Source organism: Typopeltis vanoorti, chromosome 7 (assembly GCF_054136105.1).
Source record: "Typopeltis vanoorti isolate ZY-2024b chromosome 7, IOZ_Tvanoo_1.0, whole genome shotgun sequence".
Classification (NCBI taxonomy): Eukaryota; Metazoa; Arthropoda; class Arachnida; order Uropygi; family Thelyphonidae; genus Typopeltis; species Typopeltis vanoorti.
In genome coordinates, this window is record NC_143555.1 from 119901683 (window position 1) to 119928434 (window position 26752).

The 26752-nt window shown below is 36.2% G+C and overlaps 1 protein-coding gene and 2 pseudogenes across 1 annotated transcript in view; 1 reads left to right on the top strand and 2 right to left on the bottom strand.

The window, feature by feature from the left end:
• Dhc36C (Dynein heavy chain at 36C) overlaps positions 1–26752 on the bottom strand; it is a 1350914-nt gene that overhangs the window by 1132741 nt on the left and 191421 nt on the right. Inside the window, 1 exon segment of the mRNA XM_090395101.1 lies at positions 19794–20024. Coding sequence (XP_090251227.1) covers positions 19794–20024 — 231 coding nt within the window.
• Positions 5976–6155, bottom strand: LOC150105000 (U2 spliceosomal RNA; annotated as a pseudogene).
• Positions 6124–6229, top strand: LOC150105001 (U2 spliceosomal RNA; annotated as a pseudogene).

Sequence of the window (26752 nt, forward strand, 5' to 3'; positions counted from 1 at the left end):
AAAGAGAGCAAAATAATAAAATAAAATAAAAATAATAAAAGGTTCGGGGCTGGAACAATTGTTGTTTAATTTGTACATAAATGATATAGGAAATAACCGGAAAGAAAATATTCAGTTGTTTTCTGATGATGCGAAATTCAGTAGAGTAACAGTTAATCAAGGCGATGTAGAGAGCTTGTAGTACAATTTAAATAGGCTGTCAATATGGCCAAAAGATAATGGGTATTATCAGTTCAATGTGGAGAAATGTAAAGTTATGCATTTTTGGAAAAACAGATTATGAGCAATGTATCATATTGCTTGCACTGTACACTATGAAATAAATGAAGCTAGATATTAAGGGGTGGTAGTAGACAGGAGTTGAAGTTTAGAGGACATATTGCTAATGTAGCCCATAAGATTAATTGGCTATTGAAGAACACATTAACATGGGGATAGGAAGGTGTTGTTCCTCTTTATAAGGTTTTGATAATCCCACATCTGGATTACTGTGCTCAGGTCTGGGTTTCTTGAGGATGTAGAAGCAGTGGAGAGAATTCAGGAGGCAAGTGAACGAGATGATGAGTGGGCTGTGAAATGTTCCCTATGAGGATAGATTGAGAGTGTGTGTGAATTGCAAGAGTTGGTTGATAGGAGAAAAAGAGGGGGGATATGATAGAAGCATTTAAGTTGCTTAAAGGATTTTATAGGATTGATGCAATATATATATACAGGGGAAATGTTTCAGCCCTTGGCTAGAGGGACCAGAACAAGGGGTTATCCCTGAAGTTGAATAAAGATGTGGTACTGTAGTGGAAGCTACATATCTCTTAAAGAAAATGAACAAATATGAAACTGCACTGATGACAGCAATTTGAAACACTGATTTACTGAGAGAGAGAGAGAGAGTTAATGCTACTTTTGGGATAAATAGATTACAAGCGGTGTATCACATTGATGGAACTGAACTCCAGGAAATAGATGAAGCTACAGATTTACAGGTGGTGGTAGACAGAGAGTTAAAAGTTTAGAAGACATATTGCTAAGGTTGCTAAGGTAGCTCATAAGGTTACTTGGCTATTGCAGAACACATTAACAAATAGAGATAAAGAAGTTGTAATTGCTATTTATAAGGCTCTGATACATCCATATCTGGATTACTGTATGCAGGTCTGATGTCCTGGGTTTCTTGGGATGAGGAAGCGGTGGAGAGGATTCAGACATGAGTGATCAAGATGGTGAATGGCCTGGAAAGTTCCCTATGAGGAAAGATTGAAGGTGTGTGGATTGCAGAAGTTGGTTGATAGGAAAAAAGAGGGGATATGGCAGAAACATTTAAGTTGCTTAAAGGGTTTTATAGAATTGATGCAGGGGAAATGTTTCAGCACCTGGCTAGAGGGACCAGAACAAGGGGGTCATCCCTGGAAGTTAAATTCTTATACCCCTACTGCACAACAGTAGGGGTATAAGAATTAGATTCTTTTCTTGGAGAGCTGTGAATGAATGGAATGGGTTGCCAGAGTCAGTTGTGAGGGCTTTGTCTGTTAATGGGTTCAAGGAGAGGTATGGTAGATTGTGTAGATAGATTGGGTCTCCTGCGATGAGTCTTCAGACTGCATGGAGGTCCCCGTATAATAAAAATAATAATGATGATAATAATAATAATAAAATGCATTGAGTGCACAAAAGAGCTACATTCAACCTGAAGCATGACCAGAAGTGGATCAAGCAGGTGGCAGAGCTGGTAGCAGCCAGGGACCCCAAGTTTAATACAAGCATACATTAAAAACAGTCATCCGAGTGCAGTCTACATCCCTTGCACTAGTCACTCTTTAAATTTATTCTGCAAGTTGTTGTTGCGCTGCACTTCAATATTTTATATTTGTGCAAAAATTATTTACTTTTATTTCTGCATCCATTCATTAGTGAAAAATTTTGTGTAGGAAGATGTTGGAAGTTTTTTTCCCCACTGGTTAGACTATAAATTATATATTTAGTTTAATTCTTTATCCAAGTGTAAGCAAACAAAATTTGCACCTGAAGTATCTTCAGGACTGGGCAACTCGTGGCAAAGGTGGACTGAGTTCTCATTACTTTTCTTAGTATCCCATAATGTAAAGCACATCTCTTTGCAGACATGTATAATGCATAGCATTATACATGTCCACTTGGTTAGACTATAAATTATATATTTAGTTTAATCCTTTATCGAAGTGTAAGCAAACAAAGTTTGCGCAACACTTCGATAAAGTGTTGCGCAAACTTTGTGCAAAGTGTTGCGCAAAACACTTCGATAAACTGTTTGGCAACTTGCATATGGAAATATGAGTTCTACATTGCTTCAACCTTGGTATCACCCCTGGGTTTGGCTCCCACTGAAGAGACCTGAATAAAGATCGAAACCAGTCTGGGTAGTGACCCTTCCTATAATGCATAGCATTATAGATGTCTGCAAGGAGATGTGCTTTACATTATGGGATACTAAGAAAAGTGATGAGAACTCAGTCCACCTTTGCCACGAGTTGCCCCAGTGTTGAAGATAGTTCAGGTGCAAACTTTGTTTGCTTATACTTGGATAAAGGCTTAAACTAAATATATAATTTATAGTCTAACCAAGTGGAAAAAACTTCAAACATCTTTCTCTAATCCAGAGAAATTTAATATAAAGTGTGACACCTTTTGGCAACTGGCATATAGAAATATGAGTTCTGCATTGCTTCAACCTTGGTATCACCTCTGGGTCTGGCTCCCACTGATGAGATCCCTAAGGGTCGAAGCCGGTTGGAAGCTTGGGTTATGGATAGTAATGAAGTTCTAACTGAGGTTCGGCTGTTGCTGTTACCCAGGTAGAGGGGGTAATGGATGGTAATGCTGTAGCCCATGAAGTTAACTGAGGCACGGCTGTCGCTGTTACCCCTCAGATGAAATATGAGCAGTTCTGCTCAGTGGTTGAGTGAGCCTGCCACCGGGTAGAACTAAACGCTGAGAGTTCTTCTCGGTGACAGGGTGAACCTGTTACTGAGGGGAACAATGTGAGTTTTTGATCTTTTGGGTCACTCATTGTTGGATGATCTGGGGGATCTCATGAGTTTTTGGAGAGGTAACCCCACACTTAAACAGGGAAACTGGGCTGGGTAGTGATCCTTCCCATAATGCATAGCATTATACGTGTCTGCAAGGAGATGTGCTTTCTGAAACTAGATGGTTGGCAAGAGCAGATGCTGTGCTGTAAAAATTGGTTATAACCAACCATACAAAATAGGTCTTATCCAACATCTGCACTTCAAATTCGAAACAAAAAAAAAAACTGCAGTGGAAGTTACATCTCTGTTAAAGAAGAACAAATATGAACTGGCACTGATGACAGTAATTTGGGACACTATTTTACAGAGAGAGTTCATGCTACTAGCAAATCATTGCAATCAAGTGAGTGTACACTATTTAAAGGATCTAGTTTATTTAAATTGTTTTATTGCATTTTATGACTGATGTTATTATAAAGAAAAATTTGCTGCAATGTTTTGAAATAAAAATATTATTATTATTATTACATAACACCTCCAGGGAGTGCAATGACTCATCGAGGGAGGGTACCAACTCTACAACTCTTCATCTCTACCAATCGCAACTACCTTCATCATCTACACCAATGCCATCTACTGCCAACTACCACCAACAATATTTTCACAATCACAAACATTCATGCCCATGGTGGGATTCGATCCCACAGTCTTTTGTCTGGAGAGCAGATACGCTAACCACTCAGCCAAGCAGGCCAAAAAATATTAATAAATATTAATATAAACACATATAAAAACACTTTGTTTTAGGGGTCCTTTAAATTTTACCACCAAGGGACATCTAGCTGGCTTAATCCAGCCCTGAGCATGACATATCTTTGATGTTTTCAATTATTACTATGATATTTGTATGCCATTCATCAAATGAGATAATGACTCACATTACTTGTGGATGTGTTCAAGCAGTACCACAGAACTTAGAATCTTATTTCAAATAGAATATCTGTTGAGAAATATGGAACATAATTAGCAATGTCCTTGATTTTGCTATTCAACAAGTTTCAGAACGAGTACAATTATTAAGGAGTGGAATGAGGGCAAGATTTGTACAAGTTTGGAATTAGGACTGATGCAGCCAATCAGACCACTTAGTATCTCTCGAGTTTATATTAAGGCACTGGAGAGGGTGGTAAACAGCAGCATCCCCAGGAAGATAGTACTTCAATCTCCTATAAAAGCAGCATGATAAGGGGTAGATATCGTTTTAACAAATCTGTTCACATTTCTATAATAAATTGAGCAGAGTTAAGTATAAGGAAATGGATATACCATGATACTTTTGGATTTTCCCAAGCATTTGACAAGATTCCACATAGGACGTTGTTATACAAACTCAAAGGGATTAACACATTCGCTGCCACACTACTTCAGCATAGTCTGTTCCCGTACACCGAGCAATTTCACTTCTTCAAGGTCAGTAAGGTAATCTCGTTTCCAGCAGTAAGCATCATACGAGTATACTCGTAGTTGGCTTGTGTGCAGAGCATATACCATCTATGACTATACACAGTTTTGCTGCTAGCTCCACAAGCCAAGCATTTTCAATTCTTCAAGGTCAGTACGGTAATCTCGTTGCCGGCGGAAAGCGTGATGCGAGTATACTCGTAGCTGGCTTGTGTAGCTCATATATGAACTACAAGTATACTCATAGTTGGCAGCAAACGTGTTAATATGCAAAATACTCTTGTGACACAAATAGAAGAATGAAGACTAACAGGTATTCAGAAACTGTATGAAGGTGCTGATTTCCACGATCATCTATGATATGCCAGCCTGGTTGGCCAAGTAGTTAGCGTATCTGCTCTCCAGCCAAAAGGCTGCAGGTTTGAATCCCACATTGGGCATGGATGTTTGTACTTGTCTGTGAAAATACTAGTGGTGGTGGTGATGGGGAAGTAGATGCTGATGGTGTAGTTGCGGTTAGTTGTAGTTGGTGGACTGAGTTGGGGAGATGGAGAGTTGTAGGGCAGGTGCCCTCTCTCAATGAGTCTTTGGATTCCCTGTAGGTGTCACATAATAATAATATCCATTTGACAAGACATTTGACAAAATTCCACATGGGAGGTTGTTATATGCCTTGAAGATACTAGGTGGAGCGAGTGAAATATTAGCAAGTTAATAAATTATTTATTTTTATCATCTGTTGAGGTTTATACCATGAACCACTCCTACGAAGACAGAATTTTGTTTTGGTAGCAGTGAAGTTGACAAGGCTGTCCTTGCACCACTACAATATAACAAGGAGATCAACATTTAATCATTTCTTATGAAAGATCTTGCTTGTGATATATAAGCACTGTAAGATTTGTCAAATGAAAAGAGGAATGGTGAGTGCTGTCATTAGCTAAATTCTAAGTATGTGAAAGTAGAGGACCTAGGGAACTCCTGCATAGGTAGAGAAATCTGAAGAAAGGAATCCATCCATCATGACACAGGCCAGTGTTTTTCAAAATTTTCTTACTGTGGTCTATGATAAAAATTAAGAAATTAAGAACAACACAATTTAGAATGGAAAGAAGAATGCTTGGTATCACAAGACTGGATCACAAAAGGAATATGTGGATAAGAAACCAAACTAAAGTCTCTGACATCATAGGAAGAGTGAAACATTTGAAGTGGCAATGGGCTGGGCATATTGCTTGAGGACAAGATCAACAATGGATAAAAGAAGTACTGGATTGGATTCCACAAGAGGAAAAAACGACCGCAACACTGACCTAAATCACAGCAGATTGATGAGATCGTCAAATTTGCAGGAGTGACATGGGAAGGGAGAGACATGGACAGACAGTTTTGGAATAATCTTGGAAAGGCCTTTATCTAGCAGTGGATCAACAATGGCTGATAATGATGATGATAAAAATATATTTAACATATTGACCCAACTCACAAATATATATACAAGGCCAAGAAGCAATACCCTGAGGGCACAGAAATTGTACAATACAAGGCAACTCACAGTAATGGAAGAGCAAGCCCAAGCATTTCACTGCCTTCCAAATATCTGTTTAATATCTTGTGACCTGTATCAGATATTAAACTGATAAGAACAGATACTTCAATTTTTGCTTCTAGGTTTTTTAACAGCTAAGATAAGAGTGTAGTATATGTTCTCATCAGCTTAATATCTGATATGGCCCCAACAGTTCCCTGGTGTTGCACTACCTCTAGGATAAGCTCTGTTCATCAAAGAAAATGAAAAACATACATATACACAATCTACCAATAATTGTCTGGACACTTTAGCAATTTACAATTGATATCAGCAGGCAAACTATAATATCAGGTATATCCACCTCTGGCTTTGATCTTCTCCTGACCTTTGAGGGAGGCTTTCATCAATGTGCAGCAGTTATCAGACATCATATGGAATTTGCCTCCATTTCTCCATCAAACCAGTATTGAGTTCAGTGACAGATCAAGGATGTGCTGCTCTGGACCTCAACTGCTACTCCAACTCGGCTCACAGGTGTTAGATGGAGTTGAGGTCAGGACTCTGCACAGGCCAGGGAAGTTTAATACCCATCTCTTTATACCATTCCATAATAGCTGCAACTTTGAAGCTATTATGGAATATTGTCATCTTAATAAATTGTCATCTTAATAGTAACACAGGTCCATTCCATAAAAACTCCATGGTGTAGGCAGTACCTGATTATCCACATCATGAGTTGCCTTCATGGAACCATGGACAATGACCAGTGGTCCCACTCCAACCCAGATGAATGCAACCCACACCATTACGCCTCCACCACCAAACTTTACTGTGGGTACAACACACTGTAGTAATAAGCGTTCACCAGGCTGCTTCCACACCCTGCCATCACACTGGAAACAGGTGAACCTTGATTCATCGTTCCACAGTACTGTTTTCCATTGGTCAATTGTCCAGTTCGCACATTCTTTGCACTAGGCCAGACAAGCTGCCTTGTTCATTGTTATGATGTTCAGCTTGTGTGTTGCTGCTCTTCCGTGGAAACCCAGTAAATGGAGTTCTTTTCGTACAGTATTAGTGCTCACCATGGTGTTACTGGTGCTCTGGAACTCATCATGAATGGGCTGTGCCAATTGTAGCCAGTTTTGCATGCCACCCATTTTTAACACCCTCTGTCCCTGTCAGTCATTTTCAGCAGCTGCCTTGGGTATTTTCCAGCACTAATGATGCCAGAACATCTCCATTTTTGATCACATTGTCAACTGTTAATTTTGGATGCTCCAGTTGAGCGGCAATGGCATGTATGGACATGCCACCAATGTGACAGCCCCTGATGACACCTCTCTCAGTCACTGAGTTCATGTCGTGTTGCCCTACTACCTGTATTTAACTATTATGATGAAAAACTGCTTCCTACTATCTGTACACCAGTTTTTATGTTATTAACAAAATGTTCCATAACTTCAAATAACAGGGGGGGGGTCCAGACAATTATTGGTAGATTCTGTGTGTCAGACTGTACGTAAGCTTTGCCGGTTCATGAATATTTGATTAGAATTTATAAGGCAGAACACCAGAATAAGTTGATAGCATTTATTTATTTAGTAACAAGACGTTTTTTCCCAGTTTCATCCAATTTTGGGATGAAACATCATGTTACTAAATAAATAAATGTTATCAACTTATTCCAGTGTTATGCCTTCTAACTTTAATCAAATATATATATTATTAAACTGAAACAAAAGTTTAATTGACATTAAAAATGTAATTTTTAATGTAATTTGTAATGACTTTTAAACTTTTAATTAATGCAATTAATTTAAACTTAAATTTAATTTGATTAAATTTTAATTGTCTTAATGATAATGTATAGTCTGAGTTAGCAAGAGGACAGCTGATATTTATAAAGAAAACTGGTTTAAAAAATGATTGATGTAGTAGATGGATAATTTGTGAAAGAGTGTGACTGATAGCAAGTATCTCTGTGAATATCTTTTATGGCTTGACTGGTAGAACCAAAGGAGGAAGTCAGTCTGAGTTGTTGATAGCAAAGTTTCCAAGGAAGGAAGTCAATATCACTTTTGAGGGAACAAGACTATAAATGATTCAGATTGATAGACAAATATCAGAATATGGAGAGCAATAAAGACAAAAAAGGAAATTAAGTGGCACAAGGAGATTCTAAACAAGAGCAGATCAAACAGAGAGGATTCAAAATTTGACATTTTCTGACATAGCATATCAGATTTAACATTTGCACAGATTCACAACTGTGGTGAATGGAAATATATAGAGAATACTTTAGAAAGTTGAGGTTGACAGTAGTGATTGAGGATGCCAGATGACTTTAGTTAAAACAAAACAAAACACTGGCATGCCATGTCTATATGTGGTGATGCAGGTCATTTATATTGTTGTTGAGACCATAAATGATGGTTAAGTAGATAGTGATCTCAATTTTTTTCTGTTTTGGTTTTATTACTTTTTATACTCTGGTTGTAGTTTTAGATGTTCTTTTGGGGTTAGAGTAATGTTGTTTTTAATCATTTTTGGTATTATTAGAGAGATATTTATTCACAGGTATACTGTCCATGCATAGAGAACCCATCATGTGTACAGTCCACTGTGTGACATTGACAGTTCCCCTAACAAAAAAGACTATAGTCAGATACTATATCATGATCATTATCCCAAAACCCCATGGAGTCAAGAACTCATCAATGGGAAGTCTTTTTGTCATACACACAGCTTATCATACTCTGCTATAAATACATTCAAAATCTCTGTGGAAACAAACTCTCAGGCAATGCATTCCAATCATTTGCAACTCTTCATGCAAAAAGCTTGCTTCTCGTTCCCTCTTTGTAGAGCTTTCAGGGATAGCCACACTTGTTCTCCCCAAACCTCCCATTATTCTCTGAAAAATCTCATCCACATTAATTTTATAACAAACCCTTACCAACTTGTATGTCTTTATCATATCACCACTCTTCCTTCAATTCACTAGACTCTCTAAATTGCCAGAAAGTACCTTAGTCAATTGCCTTTACCCATTGATTAGGCCATGTGCAGCCAAATCAAGGCCATACACAAAGGAACGAGAATCTCCTTCCTACTAGAAATCAGTCTTCTGCAATATTACCAGAATTGGTTGTATTGTCCTCAGAGTTTTCGCAATGTGTCCTCTAAATTTTACATGCTTATCCACCATCACTCCATGATCCCTTATTTCCTCCACCTCCAACAATATATCCCGACCAAGACTAATTCTACATCCTATCTTTGTTTTCCAAATTTTAAAACCACACATTTTGCAACAATGAACTAGCATCCCCACTCCAATGCCCTCTGGTGCCTATTCACTCTGTCTATTCAAGTATTCTCATTAGACCATAACATCTGCTCCAGAACTCATAGTTCATCCCAACTTTGCATCATCTGAAAACAACTGAATATCCCCATCCAAATATTCTTCAATGTCATTAACATACAGGTTAAACAGCAATGGTCCTAAAACATACCCCTGAGGCATATCACTAGCAACTTTCCTCTTCTGGGATATTGCTCCCCCATACACAATTTGCTGATACCTATCAGATTGCCAATCTCCAATCCAATGCACTAGTCTAATACCCAACCCCAATCGCTCTAATTTGACTATCAGTTTATCAATCTATCAAAAGCCTTTGCAAAATCTAAGTATACTACTGTGCATCCATCTCCCTTGGGCAATGTACTTGCCACGTTATTGTAGTAAGTAAGTAAGTAAATTACTAAAACTGACCTCCCTTTAGCAAATTCATGCTATCCATCAATGATAATACCACTGTTGTCAACCTTCTGGATACTGATTCTCACCAGTCTTTCCAACATTTTAACCACAACACCTGACACACAGATTAGCCTATAATTTAATGCTTGACTTCTGTCACCTGCTTTATGAAGTGGTACAATCTTGCCTCCCTTCCACTCCTTTGGAACTTGACCCAATGTAAGACTCATAATAATCAAATATGTCAAGGCAGACATCAACTCCCTGGTACATTCTTTCAAAATATGCAGTGATATATCATCAAGTCTCACAGCCTTATTAATATCGAGTTTGCTTAATTCCTCATGTACTTCTTCCTGATACCTATCAGATAGCCAATCTCCAATCCAATACACTAGTCTAATACCAAACCCCAATCGCTCTAATTTGACACAGCCAGTATCTCCTCCTCTTTCACTGCTCTCAAACTCATGATGTCACATTAACAAGGATAAAAGACCTTTATGAACTGCTCATTAAGTATCTCCACTATATCTTCTGCAGCAGTTGTTCTTATCCCATTTTCTCGAATCAATGTCATCCTTCCATAATAATTTTTTTTTTTTTTTTTGGCTGGCTACATATCAAAAGAACTCCCTAGGATTATTTTTGGCTTAATTTTTGGTTTAGCTAACTATTGCTCATACTTCACTTTTGCCATCCTTGCCAAATATCACCCTTCTTGCCTGTTCTTTGTATTCCTCATGAAATTCATTATTACCACTCATCTTATGCTGTCTCCATAATGCCCTTTTTCTCTGTATTGCATGCTTAATTTCATCATCCATTTGATCCCTAACTTGTTTAACCTTCTGACCCTTGGAATACATTTAGACATTGCTTCTACTATATAGGTTTTGAATAGCACCCAAGTAACAGTCATCTCATTTTTGCATAACTCCTCATTCCATGCTGCTTCTCTAATTACAAACCTTGTAATTCCACATATAACCTTTTTTCTCACAGAAGTCCTCACATGGCTGGCAACCACCGAGGAAATCACTTCATATTCACTCTCACCAACTGGAGAGAGATTTGACACCTGATTTATAATGATATCCTCTGATGAGATGATAAAATCCAAGACCGTTAATACTCATTTGTCCTCTGTTACATGCAGTCAGAGGTAGTATACCAAAAAACTCGAGAAATTAATTTTCTTTACTTCCAGTTGCTGTCTCGTCATCCCAATCTATATTTGTCATAATTAAAATCGCCCATCAGAATCACACTTTTCCTATTTGCTTGGCTAATCTGCTTATACATTTCCTGGTCACTATTCCCCCCCCCCCCTACCACCACCACCACATTACTAGGGCTGACTAAGTATTCATTCTATTCACCTTTATCTCACATCACACTGCCACGAACCCACTACCACTATTCCCTCGTTACATCTCTAACTTGTATGGATATGGTCATATTCTCTCTTTTAAGGTTATATAATGGTCAGCATTCATTTTTAAGAATTTATGGAGACAAAATAACATGTGTTGGACCAATTACTCTACATGTCAACCTCTGTATTGAGGTCATCATCAAGAAAACATACACATGCACAGAACACAAGCTATATGATGCTACAAAAAAATTAGATAAATCTACTTTTGTAAGATAAATCTATGTTTGAGTAGTGTCATGCAGCTTGTGTTCTACGCATATGTATATTTTCCTGATGATGACATTGATACAGAGGTCAAAACATCGAGTTTTATTTTCATAATTATAAGTAAAGTGATTACTCCAACACGTGTGCTCTTTGTTTTTATAAATTCTTCACAATGATTGTATGGACTCCTTTTCTGATCAACAGTTCTCCACATCCTTTTTTACTCTTTTATCTTCATGAAAAGCATCATACCCTTCCATCTCTATTCCTGTCAGGATGTCATTCTCATCTAACTATGACTCACTTAATCCAACAATTTTGGGGTGAATGAATTCAATCAATGCATCCCTTTCATTTCCTTTGTTTCTGGTACTTCTAGCATTCATGTACAAACATTATATCTCATTCTTGGATCTATAACAAGTTTCATTGATACAATTATTAAATGTGACTTTTCCATACCTTCTTCAAGTCATCTGTTAATCTTCTTACCCATCCCAGTACCTTCTTCAAACTCAAATGCTCTTCCTGTATCCCAGGCCATCCCATTCCTTCTTGTCTACATCCCCCCCCACACACACACAGTCACTTCCTCTTTGAGCATCAACCTTTCTCATGCTGTTCCGCTGATCACCCTAAGTCTCCTCATTTCCCTGTTTGTCTTGCATGCCTGTATGAGAGAATGTTCTCTCATTCTCGATACTCATACTACCCACTTCTATATTCATAAGTACATTTCAATTCCTTTTTCCTTAATCTTCTGCTCACTTCTTATTGCAAAAATTCATTCTCTGCACTCATTACTCTCGTTTCCAGCAGCAGCAGCAGTCTCTTCAAATGACTCACAACAACCATTCAGATGCAGTCCATCACTCTTATATAGTTCAATTCTTTCTTTAAACATATTCCACACATTGATAAACTGCACTCCTTTCTTTTAACTCATTTCTGGTAACATATCATTCATAATTCTTGCTCTCTGCCGCATCTTGTCACTGTCATACCTGGGCAACACTCTGCCTACCTTTACTAACACATTATTATTTTTTGTCCTTGACAATCTCCTGATATTCAATCTTAAATTTTCCTTGTTCCTCATCAAGTCATTTGTTGCTACTACCACTACCAACTCTTTTTCTCAACTTACTCTTCATATCCTACACCTCTCTCTCTATTCATTTTACCTACTGGAAAACAAACCTCATGCATCTTCTCATGTACCATGCCTCTAATAATCAAATTGCCATACAATGTCACTCGTGAGTTATTTGTTACCTCTTTCATATTAACATCATTCTTTTCAATCTTCTTCACTCTTTCATACATATCAACTTTCCTCATTTCACTCTGCATCTGCTTCAATTCTTGCCTCATCTTCACCAACTCAGCTTTCAAATGTTGTGTCATTTTTTGCTTTAATTCACTCTCACTATATTATTGTCAGTCACATAAACTTGTTTGCTGCCAACTCCACTCACCATGTTACCATATTCATTTCACTCTATTTTTCAATGTCGTTATAACATTATTATCAAACAAACTCTATGCCTCTGAAAAACTAATTCACAGTGACACTGCTTAAAAAATTTAATGAAACACTGCATTCCACACTGATATATCACAGTAACACTCAATCTATTAATTGGACAATATCATCACACATATCTTATCATATCATATCACAGCCTACAGAGCAACCAATGTTTAAAAGTCACCACCTAGTTGCCACATCAATATTCAGACTGCCAAAGTTGGAGAAGGTGAAAAAGGATATTATATAAAGAATCCCTTCAGGCTGACTTGAACAGAACAACTCTATTGGTGACTGGAGATAGTCTGTTCAAATTAGTTCAATGTTGCAAAGCATAAGCTATACTTTGACAGACATTATAGGCAGAGTATTTAAAAATTAAATTAAAAAATAACCTTATTACAGTAGCTATATTAACTTATCCAGAGAAGGGTGATGGAAATGCCTAGGCTTTATTAGGAATGAAAATCTGCAATTTCCACAGTAAAAAATTAATGTCATATACCAAATGAGCTACAAAAGCAAATTTATAGTAACTGAATTATAGCATAGTATTATATTAAAGGAATTTGTTGCAATCAGTCAATAAAGAATGAATTTAATGAAAGAGCTTATCTTACACTTTCAAATTCTTTGAAAAGATCAAATTGCTGTGCTCAAATAGGATCATTTTGGTTCTGAGATGGAGAAAACAGCAAAAAAATCCAGCAGTGAGTAGGTTATCGAGTAATAACTGGCCTATGCAATTGTAAATATGAAGAGAGAGACCACAGAAATGTAATCTTCAAAGTCTGACAAACAGGTGAAAGAAAGGCGATAGGATAGGCACATGCAAGTTGGTGTGAGATTTACCAGAGGAAAAGATATAGCTAAATTAATATGGACAACTTCTGCGAAAATTAATCATTTATTGGTATAAAATTTTTGCCCATGTTTCAGAGGCATTTCAGTATAAAACTGAAACAGAATAGTGAAATAGGTGATTACATTCGCAAGTACCACAGTTAAAAAAAGACCAGCAGGTGACAAATGTAGTATGAGAGAAGATATAAGTTGCTAGCACAGGCAAATGAAAAGAGTGAGAGAGAGAGAGAGAGTAAAGCTTGTGAAACTGTTGCTATGGTATGATAAAGGCAAACTGAGAAGGATCATGATTGCAAATGAGTAAATCCATATGTTTGTGCAAGACTGGAAGGGTATGAAGCTTGTGGATATGTAAAGTGAGCTAGATGGATGAAAAGACTATGGTCTGTATTTCATTGGTTTCAGTTGTAGGTGTCTATAGAAAGTGTGCAAAGTCAGGGAAACTAGAAGGGGTTTTGGTGGGGGTGGGAGGAAAAGGCAAGAATGTGTGTGTGTGTATAAGCATGCATCCTTGAGATAAGTGAGTGAAAGAATAATTAAATATTGCTGAATGAAGCTGCTCAGATCTGAAACTGAGTGGAATAGTCATCGCAAGGTGTGAGGAAGGTTGGGTGAAAAAATATTACAGTTTATGCACATTAATGCTAGAGCATTCAGAATAAGAGAGAGAGAGAGAGAGAGAGATGTTTTTTGGCACTGATTATTTCAACTTAGCCAGAGGTCATAGGCATTAGTAAAGGTTGGTTGACAGAGGATGATAGGGATAGAAGAAGAATAAAGTCATATGGATAGAATGTGATCAGTATAATATATTCAGAGAAGACACAGGACAGGGAAAGAGATGGAAAGAATTGAAATAGATCAGAAGGACACGAATGTAAAAGCAATACATATGGGTCCATCTAATGTGAGACAAAGGATAAAAAGACAAAATTTATAGCTGTATGCTGCTATAGTAGGCTAGGGGTGCAAAACAGAGATGGAGAGAGAGAGAGAGAGAGAATGTAAATGGTACACAACAGCAAATAATTATAACAAGTGCACAGTGAGTATTTATTATGGGAGATGGCAACTACAGGAACATAGACAACAATGAAGAACAGTAACAGGGAGAGAAGGAAATGGAACTTTGTTTTAAGACTTAAGTGCTGGGAGAAACTCATATTAGAGCTATGTGGAGTGAAATAGGACTGAGAAAGTTTCCTTTCTTTTAAGCTTACACAGTGATCTGAATGCATTTTTGAAAATTATGCAGACAACTACTGTGTTTGAATAAAAACTTTAGTTTAATATAACTAAAATCTACATTCGACGTTTCGACCTTTATGTCAAAGTCATCTTCTGGAGCATACAACTATACACAGTAACAAGCTACACTACAATCAAACTGGTTTGTTAAAGACACTGACCAACCGCTACAACAATTGTTGGCCTGACCTCTGGTGAAAAAAAAAAAAAAAAATCTTATATATATATATATATATATATAAGATTTTTTTTTTTTTTCAATATTATATATATATATATATATATATATACGATAGACTGCCTGAAGGAAGACGTGTGACTAGTGTGTCTAGGAACCATTGAAATCGAAAACCAAAATTCACTCCCGTTCCTAGACACACTAGTCACACGTCTTCCTTCAGGCAGTCTATCCTTCATGGTCTACTGAAAACTGACACACACACTGGCCAATACATACATGCTAATTCATACCACCACCCAGCACAAAAATATGGAGTCATCAACACCCTTAAAAACAGAGCTACAACAATTTGCTCTAACCAGCAAGCCCTGAAACAAGAACTAAAAATCATCAGCGACACATTCATAAATAATGGCTATAACAAAAACACTATTAATAAAATACTCCATAAAACAACAACAACAAAAACGAATCTAGATTACAGCAAAACCATAGCCATCCCATACATTAAAGGGTTATCAGAAAAAATCAACAGAATCCTACAACGTTATAACCTCAATGCCACCTTTAAACCACCCACTAAACTTAAAACCATATTCAACTCCTCTAAGGATCCTCTCCTCCCATTAGCACATCCTGGAGTCTAATTTTAAAAAAAGATCACTATGATGCTCCATCACAGTAAATTTAGAAGAGAAAGACTATTTTTGGAATATGCAACTGCTCTCAGAAATCAACCTCATTTGAATAAATATGGTTGTATTAAACTTCCCAAAATATGGGAAACAAGCATACTTTGAGATCCCTGCTTACATCCTAGGCCATCAACAAGTGCCCAGAGAGGGCACCCCAACTAGCTAGAACTCGGGTCTTTCATTCCGGTGTTTCACTTTTATTTTTTATGTTGTGTATGTGTGTGTGTGTGTGCACATGCATGTGGGTTACATCTGATATTGTTCTCCCTGAGGTTGTTTTAGTGTATGAGATGAAACACTGGGACCATTAAGTGGTATTTTTAATCCTTTCTCAGTGCTGTTTCACTCCATTACGCCTCTAACATGAAATATTATTATTATTATTACCCCAAGACCTCATGGAGTCAAACACTCATCTGGGAGATCCTTTTGTCCTTTTATCACACACACACAGCTCATCATACCATGTCTTAAACACACTCAAACAACTTGCAGACACCACACTCTGAGGCAAGGCATTCCAATCATTTGCAACTCTGCATGAAAAAAACCTGCCTCTCACTCCCCTACTCACACCCTCTTTATACAGTTTCCAGGGATGACTTCTGGTTCTTTCCCGATCTCCCACTATTTTCTGTAGAACTTCTCCAGCATTGATCCAATAACAACCCCTTACCAACTTGTAGGTCTCTATCATATCTCCCCTCTTCCTCCTGCAAATTATATCTTCTCAATCTTTCCTCATACTCGACATTCCAGAGGTCAGAAACTATCTTAGTCAGTCATCTCTGGACCTTTTCCAACATCTTTTCATCCTTCTGAAAACTCATCCTTCTGAAAACCAGGTGACCAAATCTGGGCACAAGAGTCCGTGTGTGGCCTAATCAAAGCCTTTTACAATGGAACAAGAATCTCCCTACTTCTACACATCAGTGTCCTACACATCATTTCCAGAAGCCCTTGTGTTGTCTTCAGAATTTTGGCTATGTGTCCCCTAAATTTCAGATCCTTATCCACTATCATCCCCAGATCTCTTATTACCTCCAACAACATATCCTCACAAAGCATAAATTCTGCATCCCATCTTTGTTTTCCAAATTTTAAACCTTACATTTTTCAACATTGAACTCACATCTCCATTTCCGTGCCCAATCACTCAATTTATTCAAGTCTTCTTGTAAGACCACAACATCTTCACTACTCTTCATGGTTCGTCTCAACTTTGTATTGTCTGCAAACAACTGCATATCTCCATCCAAATCTTCACCAATATCATTAATATACAAGTTAAACAGTAACGGCCCCCCCTAAACATTTTTTATACAAATAGAACTTATACAGCTGCTAAGAGATAATTACTTCAGACAGCATGCAATTAAGGTAAGTCAGTGTTAAAGAGTGCAGGATTTGTTGGACAGCATGGTTTGGGAAAAGTGAGATAATTGCTCAATTGTCACTTTTTATAGTAAAATGACAATTGAGCTACATAACAGAAATAGCTACATAGTGATACTGCTGGAGTTTGCAAAGTGTGTTTGACAGGATACTGCATGCAACTCTGTTACATAAATTCAAGCAACAAAAAATGAGCTTGGACATGAAGATAATGGTACAGACAAGAGAGTAGCTGATGGAGATAGACGTCAAAGAATATCATATGGAGGAAATTAATACAAGAGAAGACAAGTGACTAGTGGTGTATCACAGCTCTGCACTTGGACCACTACTATTTATATTTGTAAATCAATGACACAGGAAATGATTTCAGGAGAAACAACCCTTTGTTTACTGATAATGCAAAACTGGAATGAGCAATAGTCAATAAAAATTATATAAATACTGTCAGTATGACTTGCATAGGCTGGCAGTATGGGCAAAGGATAATGGCTATCAGTTTAATGTGAAAAAATGTAAGAAAATGCATTTTAGTAAGAAGAGATCATACACTGATGGCATAGGATTAATAAATTGATGGATTAGGATTACAAGAAACTGATGAAACCAGGGATTTGAGAATGTGATTTGGGGGAGGGGGGGGATAACCAAAGTTTAGAGCACATGTTGCAAAAGTGGCCAAAACTCATCAAACTATTTGAATGTTGAAGAACATATTTACAAGCAGAGATAGGAAGGTTATTATTCCTCTTTATAAGACTTTATTATAGTTACATCTACAAGATCATTGGGCATGGCTCTGGTCACCTGGATACCTTGTAGATGAGGAAGTAATGGAGAGGATCCAGTGACAAGTGAATAAGATTGTGACTGGAATATGGAATGATTCCTATGTGGACAAATTGAAAGTCAGTGGATTACAAAGACTAGCTTATAGTAAAAAAAAAAAAATGGAGGATATATTAAAAATATGTCATTAGAACACTTTCACATGATTGACAGAGAAGACTTTTTTTTTTAACCATATATAAAAAAGAAAGTATCATTCCTAGAAATTATTTAAATATATGGTTATTAAGGATATATGAGGAATACATTCTTTACTTGGAGAGTGGTGAATGGGTGGAATGAGTTGTCAGAAGCGGTTTGAGTGCTTTGTCAGTGAAAGAATTCAAGGAGAAGTGACAGGTATTGTGTGAATAATGGTCAATAATATGAATAAAATGTAAAACATATTGGTTAGTATGGATCTTCTACAATGAGTCTTTTGACTCCACAGAAATATCTGAGAAAATAATAATAATCATAATAACAACATTTGGTTATATTATAAATTAAAGATACCAAGAAATTATATACTTGGTTTAATCCTTTATCCAAGTGTAAGCAAACAAAGTTTGCTTCTCAAGTATTTTCAGTACTGGGGCAACTAGTATATAGAAGCTAACGACTTCACATCACTTGCCTTAGCATCCCATAATGCAAAGCACATATCCTTGCAGACATATATAATGTTATGAATTATGGGAAGGGTCACTACCCAGACATATATGGAAATATTTTCATATTTTTATACATATATGAAAATATGACTTCTGGATTACTTCAACCTTGGTATCACTTCTGGATCTGGCTCCCACTGATGAGACCTCAATAAGGTAAAAATTGGTGTGGGTAGTGATCCTTCCCATAATGCATAACATTATATATGTCTGCAAGGATATGTGCATTGCATTATGGGATGCTAAGGCAAGTGATGTGAAGTCGTTAGCTTCTATATACTAGTTGCCATCACTTGTTCATCACTTGTTCACTATATACTAGTTCACATCACTTGCCTTAGCATCCCATCATTATGAGATGCTAAGGCAAGTGATGTGAAGTCGTTAGCTTCTATATACTAGTTGCCCTGGTCCTGAAAATACTTGAGAAGCAAACTTTGTTTGCTTACACTTGGATAAAGGATTAAATCAAGTATATAATTTCTTGGTATCTTTAATTTAGAATAATAACATAAGAATATAACAGGAATCTTACAATAACCACTGAGTGTATTTATTAATAAAGGTCTCATTAAAACCATTTGCTATTTAGCTGCTCAAAGGAGGGTGTGTGTGTGTGTGTGTGTGTGTGTGTGTGTGTGTTGGGGGGAATAAATCACTCTAAAAACTTGGTAAGAGTGTAGTTAGCGAACCTGAATGGTCCATGTTCTTCTCATGATGTGTGCATGTGTGTGTGGAATGAACTACAATGCTATTTCAAGTGAATCTTTGGTGAATGTGTTCAAGGAGAGAGAGAAAGAGAGAGATGATAGTTATTTAAGCATTGTATGATCTAAAAGGGTCTCTCCCTCACACTCAGTGGTCCCTGTAGAGGATCCCACATAATAATAATACTTTACATTGATGGATGGACACACTCAAGCTTTATATATGAAATATGTTAATGCAGTCAAAACACCTTACCTTAAGATTGTCAGGAAGCTCTGATCGTCCTGCATAACCAGGATTCATGGTTATAAACACAGAGCAAGTAGGATCAAGTTTAATTTCAGTACCTTCAAACAATAACATTTTAGCACCAGCATTGATGCCACGTTGAATAGTTAGTATCTGTTGAGCAACTACAGAAAGCACCTCCAAGTCAATCCGATTAAATTCATCAAAGCAAGACCAAGCACCACATGATGCCAAACCCTATTTAAACATACAATTGAGTAGAGTTTTAATATATGTAAAGATTAATTCTTTAAATATTAAATCTGAAAAGTAATGTGAGTACTAGAATGTAAGAAATTGATTAATTTAGATAATTAAAGTAACTTATAAGAATGAATACATAGGATGTTATTACTATTACTACTCCATGCAGGTGTAAGATAAGGAAGTGGACTCATTCCAATCAAAGCATATGCAACAGCTCTTTGCAAACTTAAATCTGTCAACTATCTATTTTCAGATCAGTAAGTCTCAAGAATAAAACCTCACTTGCTTCTGAGATGAATTAAATCAGAATCAACTGAAAAGATTAAAAAAACTTTGTTTGAATTCTAAAATAGTTTACAAAAGCAGTTACTACTTTTTAAAATGTTAGTATCTAGTATATACTCCTATCATGTTCCTTACTTTTAACAATATTCAGATCTCCAGTCAGAGTTAGAGTACCTTGTCTCGATGACTCTTTGGAGGTATCATGTAAGGATAACAATAATAACAATAATAATAAGGATAAGGATAACAATAAGGATAACAGAGAACAACAAAAGAGAACAACAATAAGGATAACAATAATAATCAGATTTCTCTTCTTGTACTATATCTACCTTTCCTGGCACACATGCATTGCATCTATAGCATTTGCACCTTATATATAAAATGATCCTCTTCCATTCAAACAAACTGGCCAAATGCATCCAATCTTAAAATACTGTTCTGACATATAGGATGATGCACCAAAAACTTCCACTGAAATTTTGCTTAAATGATAAATGATGGTCTTTCTTACCCATCCTCACTCTCACAGATTCCTCCAGTCATTTTCTTTTAGACAGTGTTTCTGCTATAAGCATTTTCATAGGTACAGTATCACCCAACTGGCTACCACCATTCTTCTGCTTTCCTTTAAACATGTAAAATCTTGAGCAACTGCCAGTGAACAAAGAAATGAAGTTCAGCTTCAATCTTATCAAGACAATTTCTCATGTTACATTCCATCTGCATATGTTTCTTGGAATAATTGTGTCCAAGAGAACTTCCACCTGTTCAAGAAAAATATAAACCTCTTTCATCCTGACTGGACACACACACACACATGCATACAGAGAGAGAGAGAGCTCTTGTATTATATGTTTTGCAAGCTTCTCTTGTACTTTTTTTTTGTGCTTTTTAGGATCTTCTACGTGCACACACACACACACACACACACGCACGCATTTCATCATGATTTTGCACTACCTCCTGTACACTCTCTGTCCAAATAGAAACCCAACTTTTCGAAAATAGAAGAAACTACTGGCACCGCCTATTGTATCTTTTTGTTGTCGAAAGCAGCAATCTTCATTAGTGTTGTGTCAACTGTTTATGACATTTGTTTCATTAGAAGCCAAGTTATAGTGCCAAGAGTGAAGGTATGTTTCAACAAACGGTCAGTCGTCACGATATTCATGCTGTATGAATTCTCGCTATCAATCGCTTCAAAACTTCGAGATAAAACTTACCATTGACCGTTTGGCCAGGTGGAATGAATTCTTTCTGGATAATGCCTTTGGAATCAAAGAAACAAATCAGCATTCGATTATACAGAGAAACCTGTGGAAAATTCATGATTAAATTTAACACACGCGAACCACAGTAGTAGGGTTTTTATTATGTAAATATTTCGTTCTAGGTATCTTAGGACATCATCAGTACAGTAGAACAATACTAGGAATGACATAAAGGATAGGGCGCGTACGTACAATGGAATCCAAATTACGTGCAGTGGCGCGTTGCGGCCTGAACTTAAATTAGATAAAATTGAATTAAATTAATTAAATTAAATTAAAATTAAATTACAGTTAAGTTATTTTTACACAATTTTGTATGGCAATTTCTCATACTTAATGGATGGCAAGAACATCATTGCAGTTTAGATTTAGTCTGTGAAATATTTACGTAATAAAAAACTTACTACTGTGGTTCATGTGTGTTAAATTTAGTCAAATCAGCATTGTCTTTACTTTTGACTTCTCCAAGCGACTTTTTTTCGGATGCCACCCTCACCCTCTTCTGTGGTCTCCACTCAGCACTCTGGCGCTTTGTTTTGGGCTCAAAGCACCATGTTTCGTCACCAGTAACAATCGTTTCAAGGAAGTTTGAGTACGTATGAGTAGTTTTAATGAGGTTCTTGCAGTGTTCAATTTGATACATTTTTTGGTCATTGGTCTACTTGTGGGGAACAAATCGCGAATTCAATTTATGAAGGCTCAAATTCTTGGTCAAAATGTTGTGCACAGTTGATTTTGGAATCCCCAATTCATCTTCAATCAATCTCACAGACAATTTTGGGTTTTCTTTGATGAAATCAGGCACTTTTTGGATGTTAACTTGTCCAGTTTTTGGATGGCCTGGCTTTTCGTTATCCTCAAGCGTCTCACGACCATTTGAAATTGCTTAAACCACTCGTAAACTTGAGTATGGGATAAACATCATCACCATATGCTTTTTGAAGCATTTAATGCATTTTGGTAAAACTTTGACCAAGTTTAACACAAAAGTCAATCGCAGCTCTCTGTTTTGAAACTCATTTTCCGACCATTCGTCAAAACACACTGTCACTCTTCACATTATAACTCACCTTCTAATGAAACAAATGTCATAAACAGTTGACACAACACTAAGGAAGGTTGCCGCTTTCAACAACAAAAAGATACAACAGGTGACAGCATTAGTTTCTTCTATTTTCGAAAAGTTCGGTTTCTTTTTGGACAGAGGGTGTATATTAAAAATTTGTTCCTGATTGCTAAATAAGTGAAAAGTAGTACTTATTACTCTTACTTGAGATTGATTATGTTGAAGACTGATTACTACTTTGAGAAGCAAAGGCAAGTAATAGCATTTTTTTCCCCTTTTTCTATTTGTTATTTATTGTTTATCTTGGATATAGTAAGAGAATGTAACTGAAAACAGAAGAGCTTCATTAATTTCATAATGTTTCAATTTGCTCTTATGGTGCAAAGGTATAAAGTGATTTCTTAAAACAGGAACTATTTCTGTTTTTGTCATCTCCTAGCTAACCACATTTCAAAGTTAAGGTTGTAGTTTATAGGAGAAAGCAGAATGTGTGTGTGTTTGTCAAATCAAGCCCAACATCTTCACCACTTTTCAAGCATATGACTACAATATCACTGTCATATGCACACAAACACACTCAAGAATCAGAATCTCATTATTTACAAAACTCCATACTTTTCACACAACATACTTACTCTTATGATAATAATATATAACAAATTGCATTTCTAACTTGATCTGAAGAGGTTTACAAGATATAGAGCATGTCATAGTGTATATTCTTCTTCCACATGATGGAAAACAAGTTGCTGTACCCCAAACTTCCTGAAATCATTAAGAATCACATACATACAAGAAAAACAAAACACAAAAACTTCATATCAACTTCACGCCTATCATTTACTTCTGTTCAGGTTAGGCCAGTCCTCTTGTACATGTGTTCTCTTGTACTTTTTTTATTGCATTTGGCATCTTTGTTTGTGATATTTAACCACAAACAAAGATGCCAAATGAAAACTTTTTTTTTATTTTGACTAATTTCGTGAAATGCATTGTTTCACTTCATCATGAAATAACATGAATAAACTAAAAAAAAAAACTGGAAAGCAAGCAAAAAACAGTTAACATCTCTAGTAAAAAAAAAATATTTAAACTTGTTTAAACAATAGAAAGTGCGATTAGGCTGGCTGAAGTACACTACTGGTAGATACAAATGTGTGTCGTGATGGATTAATGAAGACCAGACTTGATGTAAAATCATCCCTTGGTTTCTGTTACACTGTAGAGCAGGGTTTCTCAAACTGTGTTCCGCGGAACACAGTTTGAGAACCCCTGTGTTCTGCGGAAGGTGAATAGGTGTTCCGCGAGAAGTTCTAGAATTTGTCATTTTAGTTTTCTAAGCATTTTTCATGAATAAATATTTCATAGTAGAAATATTTTGAGAAGAATAATATTCGTGAATATGTCAAAAAGTTCAGACCCAGAATGCCTATCGTGTATCGTTCATTTTCACACATCAAAACCTTTCAACATTTGGGAAAGGGAATACCGCTGTTTATGAGGGTCATAAAAATTGCCTGCAAGCAGATTATAACAATGGTGCCATATCCTCTGTTCTCAAAACTAAAGGAAAAGACACCTGTGTAGATAAAAATGTCAGTGACCAGGCGGCATATTTTTAAACATGGAAATATTCGTGAATTATCATTAATTTTCACACATCGAAATCTTTCAACAATCGGGAAAGAGAATACCGTCGTTTATGACTGATCATAAAAATTTCCTGCAAGCCAATTACAATAATGGGTGGCGTATTCTCAAAATTGAACGAAATAACATCTGTGTTGCAAATGTCAGTGACCAATCAGCAAGGAAGTATAACCAAAATTTTTCCACTGAAATTGAAGATCAAGATAGTCTGTAAATGGTTCTCAAATCTAGTAATACTGAATATTGTAGGGTGAAAGTTTTGAAACCTTAGTGCCATGATTTTTCAAAAGTAATAGGCCTACAGATTTAAATTTTAATGTGAAGAGAGACAAGGGGCTTTGTTTAATTTTGGTATTAAGAAATCTCTTATTGAAGGTGTTTGTGATGCAACAGATTGTGAGTCATCCACCACCAGTAATAATAATATTATTACTTATATATAATATAATTAATAAGCACTAATAATATTATTAGTAGTACTTATAATAATATTATAAAATTTTGGTGAATCAGAATGGGATATGTCAATGAAAATCAGCAGAAAACTGAAGAGACCTCAATAAAGGTCGAAACTAGTCTGGGTAGTGGCCCTTCCCTTAATGCATAACATTAGACATATCCGCAAGGAGATGTGTTTTGCATTATAGGAGATACTGAGACAGGAGTGTTGGTAGCTTGCTCCACCTTTGCAACAAATTGCCCTGGTGTTGTATCACCTTACCCCATTCCTGAAGATACTTTCAGGTGCAAACTTTGTTTGCTCACACTTGGATAAAGGATTAAACTAAATCTATTAATTTAATGATGTTTATGTTTAATTGATCATTATTATTAATTAATAATCAATGACAAATTATTAATTAATAATAAAAATCAGCTAAATTGCCAACTAATTATTAATTAATTCATTACAAAATAACCAAAATGTTCCGTGAAAATTTCAGGATTTATGAAGTGTTCCATCGTAGAAAAACTTTAGAAACCCTGCTGTAGAGGATGCTTCATCATTTCAACTGCTTCTTTGAGGTTCCCGAGTAAAAATAGTAAGCTATGTGGAGCATTTTAGTTTGTTGCTATTCTACTTGATGTTCTGTTTCTATTATATGTGCTGTCACCCCTGATTTGTGCTTTCTTTCATTCTCAATCTCTTTGAAGTGTTCTGATCAGCATATCTCTCCTGATTGCCTGTTTACTGTATTGTTTACCACAATTGCAATTGATTTTGTAGACACCTGAATTTTTAAGTGGTGAATGTGGAGGTTTAGGAGATTTAAGGTCATCCGAGATTTTGTTGATTGGGTAGAAGGAAATTTTCAAGTTTTGTTACAGAAACAATCTTGCTATTTTTTTCTGTGACTGATTGATATGTATATATATATATGGAAGAATCACTGTTGTTTGTTCTTTTGATAGCTTTGGAGTTTGAAATATAATTTTTTTGACTAATGTTCTCTTCTAGATTGATTGACTGATTGATTGATTCTTTATCCCAGTGTATCATCTGTCACATACTGACCAAAATAGTTGTCCCTTAAATCAAGAAATTCATTTTTTTTGCCCCCAGCTGCTGTCTCAATAGCACTCCACCTCCCTTTTTACCCTTTCTAATCTTCACAAAATATGTCATACCCTTCCATCAAGATAGTTGTCCCTTAAAAAATCAAGAAATTCATTTTTTTTGCCCCCAGCTGCTGTCTCTTCGTTCCAATATATACATACTGCCATAATTAAAATCACCCATAATGATCACCATTATCTTATTTGCTTGGCTAATTTGATTATACATTTAATGGTCACTACCATCCACAATACAAGGTCTATAACATCTGACTAAGTATTTCATTCTATTCATCTCTATTTCTCACACAATTCTGCCACAAAAGCATTGCCATTAGTTTCCACCTTGAATCTCTACCTTGTATGGACATAACTCTTTCTCTATCATCAATAGAACTCCACCTCCCTTTTTACCCTTTCTAATCTTCACAAAATATGTCATACCCTTCCATCTGCATCCAACCATGCCTCACTTATTCCAACAATTTTTGGGCGAATATAATCTACTAATACTATTTCATTTCCTTTATTTTGAATACTTCTGACATTTGTAAACCTACGTACTAGTTTATTGGTGGCTCTATAACGAGTTCTACCGACTGCACTTCTAAGATGTGCAAATTAAAATGTTTCGTTATTGTTTATTGCAAAATAGATTAATTTATAACAAATAATTTCCAGATATGGTTAAATGTGTAAATGGTCTGAATGTGAATTCAGTTATTATACAAGAATAATTCATATTTAGAAATTATACATGATTAAGTAGTTCCAATGTTTTTGGTAGTTTCACATTTCAACTTATTCTAGGGATCATACTAATGAACAGGTAAGTGTAATCATTAGTGTCAAAAATTCTTCACATCTAGTTATTTCATGTTATTAAA